The sequence below is a fragment of the Agelaius phoeniceus genome, chromosome 11 (genome assembly GCF_051311805.1).
Source record: "Agelaius phoeniceus isolate bAgePho1 chromosome 11, bAgePho1.hap1, whole genome shotgun sequence".
Lineage (NCBI taxonomy): Eukaryota > Metazoa > Chordata > Aves > Passeriformes > Icteridae > Agelaius > Agelaius phoeniceus.
Window position 1 is genome coordinate 10,020,880 of NC_135275.1, and position 13,686 is coordinate 10,034,565.

The following is a 13,686-nucleotide window of genomic DNA, read 5'->3' on the forward strand; positions in this document are numbered from 1 at the left end:
AGATAAATGGAACTGTTCTGTAAATGTTAGAAAGTAGATGGTTAATTAAGACCAGCTCTCCAAGTCCAAAACCACAAAACTTAAAATAGGAAACTATTTCCAGAATTGCCTATTATGTATTGTTAAAAAAAATCTACAGTAAAATATATGCTTTATTATATATATGCCTCCAGCTAAAAATTATTCTTTTACACTCACTGACAGAGGAGTAAGACTGTTAATTCAAATCTAGATGCCCTAGAATTAAATTTAAAGAGCTGCAAAGTTTGCAGTTTTTGATAGGTCAGCCATGCTCAACTTGTTTGTGAGAATAAAACTAGATATTTCACTGGCAAGTTTGGTGATTCTCTTTCCCCTCCATACTAACTCAGCCTGCAGAGCACATTGACATTTGTCTTCACAATTTCTCTTTAAAACTCAACGGAATTGCTCAATCTGGCATGAGGTGCTGTAGAGCAGGAGATATTTATTCAGCAGGAACATGATGTCCAAAACTATGTTTAGAGAGATATGCAATAGAAGAGACATAAAAATGCTCATTTTGCCAATATTTTCCTGCATTTTAAATACTAAATTGATTTGTAATTGTGGAATTTTCTAATTGTAATGAAAATTACAGCTGTGAAAGATCTATAGGTGCTTTTTCCCACAAAAAAGCAAAATAACTCAAGTCTTCCATTAGTAAATCTAAGAATGCTCAAATTAAATATTTCCATTTATGGATGGTGTAACTGTTAAGCAGCAACTTTTTTATTTCTTCCCTGAAGTGAACTGATGAATATGCAAATTCAAAACCCGAAGGCTGAGGATTTCTCAAAACACCTGTCTTGTCTTTCCTCAGTTTTAGCCCAGAGACCCTGTCCTCATCCTTGGGGACACTGATGGTCATTTTGGCTTACAGGCCTGGGGGATGGTTGTTGGGCTTTTTAAATCTTCTTTTCACCATCATGGCACATTCATCTGCGAGAGAGGTTGTGTGTCCTTTGGGAGGAAGGCAGGGAGCACCAAGGTGTGCAAAGGGCAGAGTTTTTAGGGATGATAGACCAGGGACTTAGCAGCTCCCAGGTTTGGGAGCCTGCAGCTCATGTAGAAAGAAAAAGTTACAGGAAAAGAGTGTCTGTTTGAAGTGGTGATCTGAAAAATAACAGATTTAACTTGCAGAGCAGCAGCTAAATCATTGTGTATAAAGCCTTTTCCATTTGTTTTCTGTTTTCCCTAGCTTCTCTGATTTTTTGGCTTATAAAGCACTGAGACACATTTTTGAAGGGGGTTTAAAATGTCTTTTGGAAGATGTGGAGAGGTCCAGGCCAATTGTTAAAGCTGTGACTGGCCTAGGCCTTCCACTACAGAGCTAAAATTTAATACCTTTCAAGGGGTGCCTGGACACCAATGGACAACCAGAGGGAATTGAGAAGCACTCTGGCTGTGTGCTCCCCCTGGATCATGTTACTGATCCAATGGGTGCCATTCTGGTTTTCATGGCCTACTGCTAATTTTTGATGCAGTTAGGATAAAGATTCTGGTGCTCATTAAGGATGCAGCCCAACATAGATTCTTAAGCAGAATAAATAGTGTAAGATAAGGGGTTTTCTCTTTTTTTGTTTTCTTGTTATCTGCATCACTGTTGATGTATTTAAACACTGGGCCCTGGTCTAACCAGCTAAATCCAGCTAGGAATCTAGTCCTTGCCTTGCTATGCAGTAAATACAGAATAGTAGTCACACTGTTCATACCAAATAAAATCCAGATTACTACACAAAAAGGTGTTTTACCATGAAGGATGCTGAGCTCCTATCTTATATACTTTAGCTTGAAATAGTATGGCAGGAGCCTTGGTCTATACAGTCACTAATAAAATCTGTAAATAGGTTCTCCAGTGTGTAGTAGAATTATTGAAAATGAAAGAATGAAGAAAATTGAGTGCTACTTAGGCCAGATGAATGTACTGGAGGGCTCAGAGTTTAAAGGAGTACAGCAAAAGTAAATAAAGGAATTGACACACAGTTCCTTCATTTCAGCTTCGAAATGCAATGGTAAACCGGAAAACAGGAAAATTCTCCATGGAAGTGAAGAAGACAGTGGACAAAGGGGTAAAATATCTATAATAGTATTACAACTAAATGTGAAGCAAGCAGATAATTTTAAAATTATTTTTAAGGTTGCTATAAATATGGGTCCCTGCAATATATTTTTTTTTTCACTCTCTGAATGTAAACTTTGCTTCTAATTCTGTCAGTGACTAACCACTTGATCTTTCATACATTTCTTACAGCAAACTAACTTCTTCCTCTCTCTCCTTCTGACTTTCTTGTTGTGAATCTAGAAGCGGGTCCTGGTGATGACAAATGACTACTATTATACAGACATCAAGGGTACTCCATTCAGGTAGAGCCGGCCATAATAAATGGACGTTTCACCCAACTCATTGGATTTGTGCTTATACAGACCTTGTGAACTCATTAAAAGCTCATCAGCAAAGGCTGACAATGAAATATCCCTGGACAATGCTGAAAATAGCAAGGAAAAGGAGCCTACCAGCATTCCTTTCAGCTTTTCCAGGGATGGAAAGTTTGTGCAAGCTCACACAGGCAAACTCCCAGTGTTTGTCATGGCTTACGTTTCATTGAAAAAATATTCAGTTGAGGTTTACATTGAACAAAAGGCTTTCGCAAGTACTTGGAGAGCTATAAATACTATAATCCATTTAAGTAACTACATCTTGAGCCCCATTTTATTATTTTTTTCCACAACAAGAATGTAATGTAAAATGAGATAGCATTTCACTTCCAATTTGAGGTTTGGATGTTTTTTCTCTGAACGACCTTCAGTGGATTTCTATAACTAAAACCAAGTAAGCTGGTAATTTGTGCATGTATTTTAGGAGGAAAAAAAGAAAGGAAAGGAAGAACAGGTAGTCACTTCAAAAATGCTCATATTTGAACTAGAAATAATCCCCTATCAAAAGAGCCCTAACTGTACTTTGCACTTGAGGCAGGAGTTTGGCAGTTGTGATACTCAACTGAAATTTTCTTCAATGGAAGAGTTTCAGATGACTTGAGCTACATTACCACACAGAGAAACTAGAGGCACATTCCTCTGACCTCTAATGCATGTTGAAATTTACTGATGGGTGATAATACTCAGTGAGTTTTTTGTTTTGTTTTCATGTTGTGGAGTTTTTTTTCTGATTGCTGTTTGTTTTTCTTTTTTGTTTGTTTTTCTTTGGCACTGGCACTCTTGCACTATTAGGTAAACAGAAATCAGGCTATTTACATGCATGTAGTGTGAGTTATGGTGCTAAGGACAGAAATATAGTTAGGAAAATTCCTTTTTCAACAAGGTATGTATCTAGTTTTGGATTGTTGTGTAGATTTGGGACACACTGTAGTGTCAAAGATGTTTAGTGTTCAGCCCTTTCCCAGACTGAGCTGTTGATTGCAGCTTGTGTGCTCTTGGATTTGGTGCCTTTCCATGTACTTCAAGTACTAGCCCATGCATTTGCAGTCTTGCTGATTACTGCAGATTCCTAGCTCAGGATAATCCCCTTCAATGAATGAATGAATGCCAGAAGGTATTCTGTGTTTGTGTTCAATAGCAAGAGGCATGGGATCCCCCAGCCACTTCATTAAACTTGGATGTTTTAAATGGTAGACTGAAAACCAGACCAAAACACAGTGTGTAACTGTTGAGAATTTATGAAGCTGAAGTCAATACGAAAGAGCTATGCTAGCTAAAAATATGAAACACAGAAAAATTAGTCCAGGAGGAGTCATGATGCTGTTGTCACATTTGAAATTCTTTTCCTGTCAGTAGCACCATCAATTCCCACACTTCTGTAGTTTCTCAACAGTTTCGTCTGATTTACAAAAAATTGTCTCCTTCATTGTGAGGCCATGGTCATGTTCAAGGCTCAGCTGAAGAAATCTCATGCTGGGTGAACAGCAGTGAGCTTAGAGGGGCTCATTTATTAGTTTGCCAGGGAATAATGGTTTACTGCACCTCTAAGCACACATAAATACAGCCAATTGTTGCAGGCACATCAGAACTGAGACATCATTGAAGCAACTAATTGAACAATAAATATAATTGGTGAGGGTTTGGAAACAAGCAGTTCTAAGTTAATCATAGTACATGAGCTGGAAATGTTAAAAATGAAAATAGGTCTGAATGTCTGCTATTGTTTGTCTCACAGATTTCAAGGTCTGCTTTATTTCTCTGCACAGTTTAGGTGTGGCTCTCTCTAGAGGACATGGAAAATACTTCTTCAGAGGGAATGTAACTGTAGAAGAAGGTAAGGTACCTACCTTCTCATGTGGCTTACACAGTAGTTTTATTGTTAATTTGGTAGTTCCTTGTCTGCAGATTCCATAAGAGCATTAGATTTTTTTTTCTTTAAAGATCTTTTACTTCACATGGATTTAGTCATAGTCAGACTGTTTGTGAGCCTCCTATAGATGTGATCGTTTTCCATCCTCTTCTCAGTATTTCAGAGAACAACTCATAGCCCAGTGTTAATTACTTGAGGTGTTTTCTGAATGAAGTAACCACTAAGAGCACTGTAATGGCTGTTGGTTTTGTTCACAGACTGTACATTGTGAAATCTTTCAGAGCTATAACTGATATGTGCATTAGCTACAAGGATTTGCATGTTTGTAATAGTAGTAGAAGTACCCAGGGAAAGATCTGTTCCTTGGTTTTGCTTTTTGATAAGTCCCCAACTAAATAAGTGGGGGAGTCAACTGTGAGTCATAAAGTTGTTTGGCAAGAAGGTTTCTGAAGATGAAGGAAGAGTGGAGGCATTTCAGAATGTTGAAGGAAAGGTTGAAAATTTTAGAAGCTGCTGAGCAAAAAGTGTTTCAAATAGGAATGCTTTCAGATTTTATGCTGAAGTCTCTATTTCCAACTCTTCTTGTTTTGTCAGTGTTGTTAAACAAGACAGCTAATTTCTTCAAGTCTTTGTTCTTTGGCTGTATTTTGGGACATGAATATGTTCTTCTCAGGAGAGATATGAAAAGAAGTGCCTTGAGGTTTGAGTATCTGCACAGCAGCTACAAAGGGGCACAACAGGAGACCTGGAGCTACTCCCTCCCCAGACTGTTCCCAACATCCCTGTCACAGATGTTCTTTAATCCAGCCACACATCTCAGGCAGTCTGAGTCCCAGATGCACCCCCAGAAGTGTTAACAGGACCATAGCAGTTCCCACTCTTATCTTCACTGATTCTCTCTCACTTCATCTCACTCTCCTCCCCAGGGACCACAGTTTTAGCTCCAGTTTTGGCTTCCCTGCCCTCCTCAGTCATGGTTGCTCTGTCCTTGTTCATTGTGTACTCCAGGGGGTTAGACCCAGATGCTGCCTTCTGAACCCCATTTGCTTATTGTCTATTGATAAGTGGTTTAAGAGTTTTTAAAATTGCCAAAGTACATTTTTATTGTGCTATATAACTAATGATATGGTTCTTATTTACAAGCATATGTGTGACCTGTTAGTACAAAAAACCTTTTCTGAACAATCCCATAAATTGCTGTTTGTGTTCATAGGCTGTGTGCTTAGGTTTTGAGGGAATTGTCCTTAATGAATTTTTTCTTTATGAGAGAGGAGAACAACTCACATGAAATGAGAAGTGTGTATTTTAGCATAAAGAACTTTACTGGCCAAAGAGAACAAGGGAGTATGAACAGGAGTCTGTTACCATTTTGCATTTGTCTTTGCTCAAATTATCTTCCAAACTTTAAATATATTATGTGAGTAACTCACATAAGTTAAACATATCAGCACAAATTTTTTTTATACCTTTTCAGTTTTAGATTTGATTTAACTAGTTTTGCTGGTTTGTTAGACCCTGAAGTGCATTTGAACATAGTTTACTGTGATTTATTTCATTATGGTAATAATGCACTTTCCAAGAAGGGTTTATATTATGGAGTGTATGCAAATAACCATCTGTTACCCAGACTTCTCCCTAAATAACCCATTATTATTCCTGTTACAGGTTTACATGATTTAGAACACCCTGATGTATCTTTAGCAGACGAATGGTAAGCCTTAAATAAAGCATGAAATTAGTGTCTGTTACCCTCCTTGGTTTCATATTGTTTGTGCTTGCAGAGCCCAATTCTTTATGTTCAAAGACAAAGAAAGATTGTGCTTGTACATATAACTTTTTACTGTTTTGACAACGTGTTCACAGGTCCTACTGCAACACTGACCTGCACCCTGAGCACCGGCAGATGACTCAGTTGGAAGCGATCAAACGCTACCTCACAGGGAAGGAGCCCCTGCTTCAATGCAAGTACTGGGTTAAATGTGGATTTGCAGGCTTTATCCAGCCAAAAACTGGCATACTTAACCTTCCACAAAATGCAAAGCTACTTAGTTCAACCAGTGAAGGAGCCCCTGCTCCAATGCAAGTACTGGGTTAAATGTGGATTTGCAGGCTTTATCCAGCCAAAAACTGGCATACTTAACCTTCCACAAAATGCAAAGCTACTTAGTTCAACCATTGATAGGATTGCTTAGCTGATGCTGTAATTTCATATGGTTTGGAGCTTTGCTCAGGGTATCAATAAAGATATTATTTATTAGAATTAATTATGTATCATTATTAGTAGTATTAATTTTGATACAATTTTTTCACTTTTACAGTAAGCTATGTGCCTGTACCAAACATTCAAGTTTCTGTTCAGATGATGTAGCTGTACTGTGCAAAATTATCACCCCATCTGGTTTTATAAATTAAACAGGACTGATGGGAATCCATCCTTGGATCATGCCTCTAAAGAATATACCTGATATTTCATGAGTATTTTGGGGAGGATGCATATGTAATTAGCATGTCTGAACTGCAAAGCAGAATAAAAAATTCAGATAGGTGCATATTCTGTATTTTTGCAGAAATGCAGAGCTTTTGTGACTCTTACTAGACCTACTTGTTGTAACCTTATGGCACATGCAGACATGAGCATTAGATAATATACACATGAATGAGTTACACAAAGTGGAGTATCATTGGGTTTTGACCTAAAATTGTTACTAATGCAATGAAATTATATGTGAAAATCTGCATTGTGGTAAAATACAGTGTAATATTATGCAGTAAATGCTTTGTAGTGCAAAAAGTTTGAAAGCATGTCACAGATGAAATAAAATGTAAGAAAAACCTATTAAAATTTAAAAAAAGTCTTTATATGCTCATACATTTACTGATTTTATTGTTCTGCGGTAGGTGATAAAGAATTGATCCAGGAAGTTTTGTTTGATGCTGTTGTGAGTGCACCAATAGAAGCTTATTGGACCAGTCTAGCATTGAATAAATCAGAGTAAGTTATCTTTGTGTCCATCATTATTCATCAGTCATGGCTGTATTTTTATTATTTATGTTAATGAACTGGTGGAATGTCTTACAAGTCCTGATATCCATGAAAATATTACAGTAACTCTCTGATCATAAATGCCACAAAGTTTGAGTTCAATGTGAAGTGTTTATCTTGCAGAGTATGTCATGATTAGATGAAATTTCCACAGAAAAACTGGTGAAATTGTACCCTAATTGAAATTTATACTTCTGTGTATTTTTAACAAAGGGCACTTGGGAAATTTAATGCAAAATTTACCAAAATTATTGATGCAATTGCTTCTTTATCTCAGAATAAATTATATATAGAAAAACTTGCTCTGGAAAATAATTTTATTAATCCTTGATATGTTTATTTTCCAGAACTACTTGGGATCTAGGTTCCTGTTAGGAAGAGTCAGGAAATTAGCCAGTCCTTTTCAGAGTTTATATCTTCTACTTTATTCATTTGTGCTATGATATATTAAGGTGTTAAGTAACAAGGTTTTATCCATATTGGAGTAAACAGGTATTAAGCTTGGCAGTTTGCATGAAATACAGTGGTTGAAAGGCAATTTGGGAGATTATCCTGATTAGATTTTCCTCAATTTCAACCGTTTTCTAAAAGTTGAATGAAAAAATACTTTGCTGTACAGCATAAATAAAAGCAACATGAATAAATAAAAGCAACCTGATAAGATCTGGTTCATCAAAGAGCTATCCAGCCTTCTCTGGGAAGATAAAGATAAGAAATTGTTGCATGTTAATAAACTGTGGCCATTGAGAGGTGCAAGTGTCATCCTACACAATGAAATAACAGATCCAAAGCACAAGGACAGCTGTGGAATGATGCCAGGGGGAGATTTTTGAAGCCCTTTCAGATTCTGACTTTTCTTCATTCTGTCTCGTTAATGAAACGAGAAAATGGCTCTGGAGCCTGGTTTTGTGGTAATGGGACTGAAGTTCTTGCAGCCATATAAAACCAGCTTGGTACCGATACCTGTGCACCAGAGGAGTTCAGTTGGAGCTGCCTGCCATGGCTTTTTCCCAAGTTATAGGGGCTAAAGCCTGTTCTGATGACAGCTCAGTTTAACTCTCAGCTGCCTGTTTTACAATGTTTGCTTACCTGAGCAATAGTCACAGCTATGACTTGAAGCATAACTATAGCACAGAAATGTTGAGAGGACTGGGACCTCCTGCCCATCTCAGAATCACTGTGTCTCACTGGTTTTTAAATAGTTGGTATGTAGCTATGCAACACCTTTTTATTCTATTACTCCATGCATATAATCCCTTCCTACAAATCCTACAAAATTTATTCTGTCTGACTTTTAGGGATTCTTAGTCTAAATAGCATTTCTACATTGCACACATCAAAACCCAGATGACTATAACTTAAAAAACCAACATTTAAAAATAAACCAATAAATAAGGGAACTATGCATAGAATAATCACAAAGATGTGTACACTTGTGCTTTCTGTGGCAGTGAAGCAGCTTTATCTGTTTGCTGTCTGAAGCTTTGGCTCTGCTGTGTTTCAGGAACTCTGACAAGGGGGTGGAAGTTGCCTTCCTTGGGACACGGACTGGGCTCTCTCGGATCAACCTCTTTGTGGGGCCAGAGCAGCTGACCAACCAGTGAGTAACAAACTGTGCCTGGCAGCCAGGGCAGAAAAGACAGGAAAAAATTAGTTTACTTGATGATGCCTTCACACAGAGCAAGTTAGATATCCTAAGATCCCTTAAATTATTTCTTTGACTGGAACATTTAGAACAATGAGCTATTTTACACCTGCAGCCTATAAATCTGGTTTCCCTGCACACACACCTGCAGCCTCACATCTCTCTCCAGAGAAATTACAAACATGCTACACCTTTTACTACACCACCTGAAAACAAATACCTGTAGGCTATTTCAGGGATTTTGCATCATTTTTGTGGAAAATATTTTTGGTGTTGAAGTAAAGCCAAGGGACAGAATTGGACTGGTGAAAGAGCAATCAGGAGACCTCATCATACAACAGTTTCCCATTTTCCTTGGAGAACAAGGAATCCAGTGGAGCTGTTATGCATATAAAAGAAAATCTGTGTTTGATATTTATGATAAACTAACATGATTCAGTATAAATTTCTGTGGGCTTATCTGAGGACAGATATTGTTGTACAAGTAGGTGACATCAACAGCACTACAATTTGTTACTGTCAGACAGAAAACCAGAACAATGGAGTGGACATTATACTTGAGCTTGGCATAAATTTTCTCTGTCAACATTGCCTGAAATTATTGAGGGATAAAGTATTTGGTTGTCGACTACCACCCCCTACATTGCATTTTGAACATGGGCTGTAAAATTACCTTTTTTAGGTAAAAAAGAGTGAATGCTAGTGGCAACAGACTAGCAGATCTCCAGTGCCTTTTCCACCTTGTGCAGCTCACAGTTCTTATATTGTGCTGAAAGAAAAAGGCTTTTTAGTCAAAGCATTTTTTTATTTATATAAATCAGTAAAAACCATTTCAGTGGTACTTAGAGGTACTGGTTTTAGTGCTTTTTATGTTTTATGTCTTTCACAACAAAAGTTATTATGTGTCACAAATAATTATCAGTAACTAAATTTAACTCTTTTGTTGAGCAAGTATTATGAGAAAAATTGTGCTAAACCATTTTCTTTTGTAAAAGATTGCTGGTTTTTTTTGTTGTTGTTGTTTCTAGCCTTTTTCAAAGCTAGAAACCATTATGTGCTGTGCAACAAACAACAATTGTTTTCTTTCTTTTTTTTTTTTTTTCTCAAGAGACTTCCTGACAGCTGAAGATAAGGAAAATATTTTTAATGCTGACCATTTCCCACTCTGGTACAGAAGAGCTGCTGAACAAATACCTGGGAGTTTTGTCTACTCAATCCCATTCAGCACGGGTCTGTAATTTTGTCATTCCTTGGATTCTGAACCATGCATGATGCTGAAAGGATCCCAAGAGTGTCTGTACAGAGTGGGTTTTGTAGCTGATCTCAAATATTGATCTGAAATAGGCATTGAAATTTGCAGCTACTTTGACCCAGGCGTGTTTCATGGGGCTGCAAATGAAACCCCAAATTGTGGTGTGACACTTTTCATTTAGTATTTGCACAGGTAGAATCACATTTTAACAAATATTTTAAGCAACACAAGTCCAACAGAGTCAATGTCCCCATTATTGAGAAGCCCTGCCAGTCGTCACCTTCACTGCCCCTTTTAGCAGGGCAGACAAAATCTGATGGCTCATTTCAGTGTTCTAAGCTTGTTTTTGGCATGCTGGGGAATTTAAAATGTCAGTGCCAGTATGTTCTGTGCATATGTGATGTTGCATGTTTATTTTCTGAACACTATATCCACATAGACTGTTATCTAAAACCAGGGGGAAAAAACCTAAATTTCCTTATTTTGCAATCGATTGTTTCAATTTTTTCCTCCTTAACACACCCCACAGAAACTTCTAACAAGAGCAATGTGGTGACAGCCAGTACTGCTATTCAGCTTCTGGATGACAGGAAATCTCCAGTGGTTGCAGGTACAATTGTTGTAGTTTTTACATGTAATTAATTTTTTTAATCAGTTTATGAGTTTCTCACTTTCTCTTTTGGGTTAGCACATGTAGATATCAAATCTTTTAAGAGAGAGGAAGATGCAGTTGCACCTATAAAATATAATTGGATTTCAAAGTGTGGAGAGCATTTAATGCTTCCTCTCCCCAAGAACTTGATCCTTTATTAATGTAATCTCAAACCTCCCTATGAGCTATTGAGTTTGACTTTATGGAAATTACCATTATCTGTAAAGCATTTTTGGTAGAAAAAATTCTATATCATCATGAATCAGATTATTAAGATAAGGAAAAGGAAATATAAGAAAGGAGTATCTGATGTGTAAATATTCCACCCAGGCTTCATGTTTGAAAATTCTGTGCTATACCAGGATTGTTTTATAACAGAATACAATGTGGTGAGTTTGTGTAGATTATCAGAGGTGTGGTTTGTTCAGAGCAGAGAAATTGAATAAAAAAGCTTTACTGTCTGTCAGCCAAGAGTATAAGAGTACCTAAAGACGAAAAGGTGAAGTGTGGCAGCTACAGAATATAGATAAAACACACTGATTTCAAAACGAGAGTAAGTCATTTTGAAATGGTTGGATGTTCCTAACTCAAATTCTGATGCTTATCTCACCAGTTTTTTCTACTTCCCAATGGTTACTGACCTTGAAGAAGGAAAGAATTTTGATAAACCTTATGATTTATTTTGCCAGAATCCAAGCTCTCTTATCTCAGGAAAAATTAGATACTTACTGCAAAAGCAAGAACCACCTAATTTTTTTCTTGTATTTAAAATACTATTAAAAATGCGGTGAATACAATACTGAAAGAACAAGAATGTGCCAGAAAAATGGGAAATCTCAAATACAGAATATTTCCTCAAACACAGAATATTTCCACTAATAAGAAAAGATTTTAGAAGGTTAATAGGAAAGCAGCTTTCTGACTCCAATCCACAAGATGCATTCTTCAGAAATTATTGAACTCCTCTACAACATTTCATGAAATCTTAATTTTGATTTCATACTCCTGTTAAAGCATAAAATAGCATTTATAAACTAATGTCAATGCAGTTACCTACAAAGTGCTGGAGATGTAATTGAGATTTTTCACTGTACAAGGAAGAAGGTTGACATGTTATTTCTAGAATTCTCAGTTGTTTAGAGTTAGAAAAAGTTTCATCATGAAGTTTTCCATCATCTCTAAAACGTGTAGGGTTAGTAGATATCCTGATATTTATTCTTTTCTCACAATTATTTGCAATTTGGTTTTAACTTTGAGAAGGTATCACATGTTATTATCTCTAATACACCATCAACAAGTTTTGGGGTTTGTTTTTTAGTAATTGTAAAAGAGAAAAGCAGGTGTTGCTTGCATTCCCCCAATAATTCTGTTTATTATTGAACATTTAAAACTGCTTGGGGCACATAATTTCTATCTAAAACAAACACAGGGTCTTGAAAGTTTTTTAGTGCCAAAGCACGGAGAAGATTTCCATGGTATCTGTAAAATCATAATGCCATGAAAGACAAGAGCAGAGTACTTTCACTCTGCAGCATATCAATGGGTTTTTATTTCTAGTTCTGTAAACTTTATGTGCTAGATATTTTGTTTACAATATGAAGCATTTTTAAAAGTTTGTTTTGAATAATTTTTTCTTTTCCTCTTGTATTGCATGTTTTTAGGTGACTTTCTTTTTGGGGGGAATTCACTTTGGGTCCATACACACTTTGTTCTATGAAAGCGTCGCTGACCCAGCTACAGCCTCTCAGAGACAAAGAGGGGCAGTATTCTTGTTCTCCTTAAGAGCATGAATGGGACTTGTCATTCCTACTTTCCCTCAGAAAACTTTCGAGAAAGTGCCCAGCCTGTACTTCAATTTTTAGGTATTATTATAAAGCTGACAATATTCTGTGTTAAGCAAAATGGATTTGGAGGCAGAAACTGGAGCAGCGATATATGGGAGAAGTTTGAAGTTTTTATTAGCTTGACTTGGGAGACTAAAGTAAGATTATGGGTAATGTTTTCAAATGCCTCCATTGGAGTTCAAATTTGGCCAAAACATCTCATTTTAATTTGTGTAAAGTAAGTATTCCTTATCCCCATTTGGTCTGAGTAGATTACAGTAAGCAGCAGGACGGGATACACATTTCATGTTAAATCACTCTGTTCCCTAGAGGGATTTGACTGAAAATTAAGCTGTGCCAGAATGTTGTTTATTGCAGATCACTACTACAGTTTAAATCTGGCAGAAAGAAACAAGAACATTGTTATAAAATGGAAAACTGAGTTATTCCTGCCCAGGAGAGGGGAAAAAAGGAACAAAACCAACACTTACTGCAAAATCCATAGACTGGGTTTTGGGTTGTTGTTTTGGTTTTTTTTTTAATTTATTTTGGAGTTATTGGGGTTTTTTGTTGTTCATTTGTAGTGGGATTTTTTTGTTTGTTGTTGTAGGGTTTTGTGTTTTTATTTGGAAACCCATCACTTATAACAAATTTCATATAAAAATCTAAGGCTTAATGCAAATAGCAAAGATTCAACTGCATAAAATAGGCAAAAAATTCTGAAATCAGTGAGTCTGGCAACTGTAACTACAGAGGACTTGAGTGTTGCTGCTGTTTCACCATCTGTACCTCCTAATACCAGTTCCCTGTCAGAATGCCTTTGCTTCTTGGCAAAAAGCCCATGTAATTTTTTTCTAAAACCTCTCCTGCTTCTTGCAATTGAGATTGTGATTTTCTTTTTTTTTTTTACTTCAATGTATCCAAATTTTGATAGAAGGTGTGTT

General features: G+C 36.7%; 1 protein-coding gene across 1 annotated transcript in view; it reads left to right on the plus strand.

Annotated features, from left to right (window-relative positions):
- The window catches only part of CACNA2D3 (calcium voltage-gated channel auxiliary subunit alpha2delta 3), a 385,949-nt gene that overhangs the window by 298,518 nt on the left and 73,745 nt on the right, over positions 1–13,686 (plus strand). The window contains exons 19-27 of the mRNA XM_054640357.2: positions 2,019–2,090; positions 2,324–2,385; positions 4,224–4,291; positions 5,993–6,038; positions 6,191–6,288; positions 7,226–7,319; positions 8,875–8,970; positions 10,124–10,245; positions 10,797–10,877. Of these exons, the coding sequence (XP_054496332.2) occupies positions 2,019–2,090; positions 2,324–2,385; positions 4,224–4,291; positions 5,993–6,038; positions 6,191–6,288; positions 7,226–7,319; positions 8,875–8,970; positions 10,124–10,245; positions 10,797–10,877 (739 nt within the window). The remainder of the gene's footprint in view (positions 1–2,018; positions 2,091–2,323; positions 2,386–4,223; positions 4,292–5,992; positions 6,039–6,190; positions 6,289–7,225; positions 7,320–8,874; positions 8,971–10,123; positions 10,246–10,796; positions 10,878–13,686) is intronic.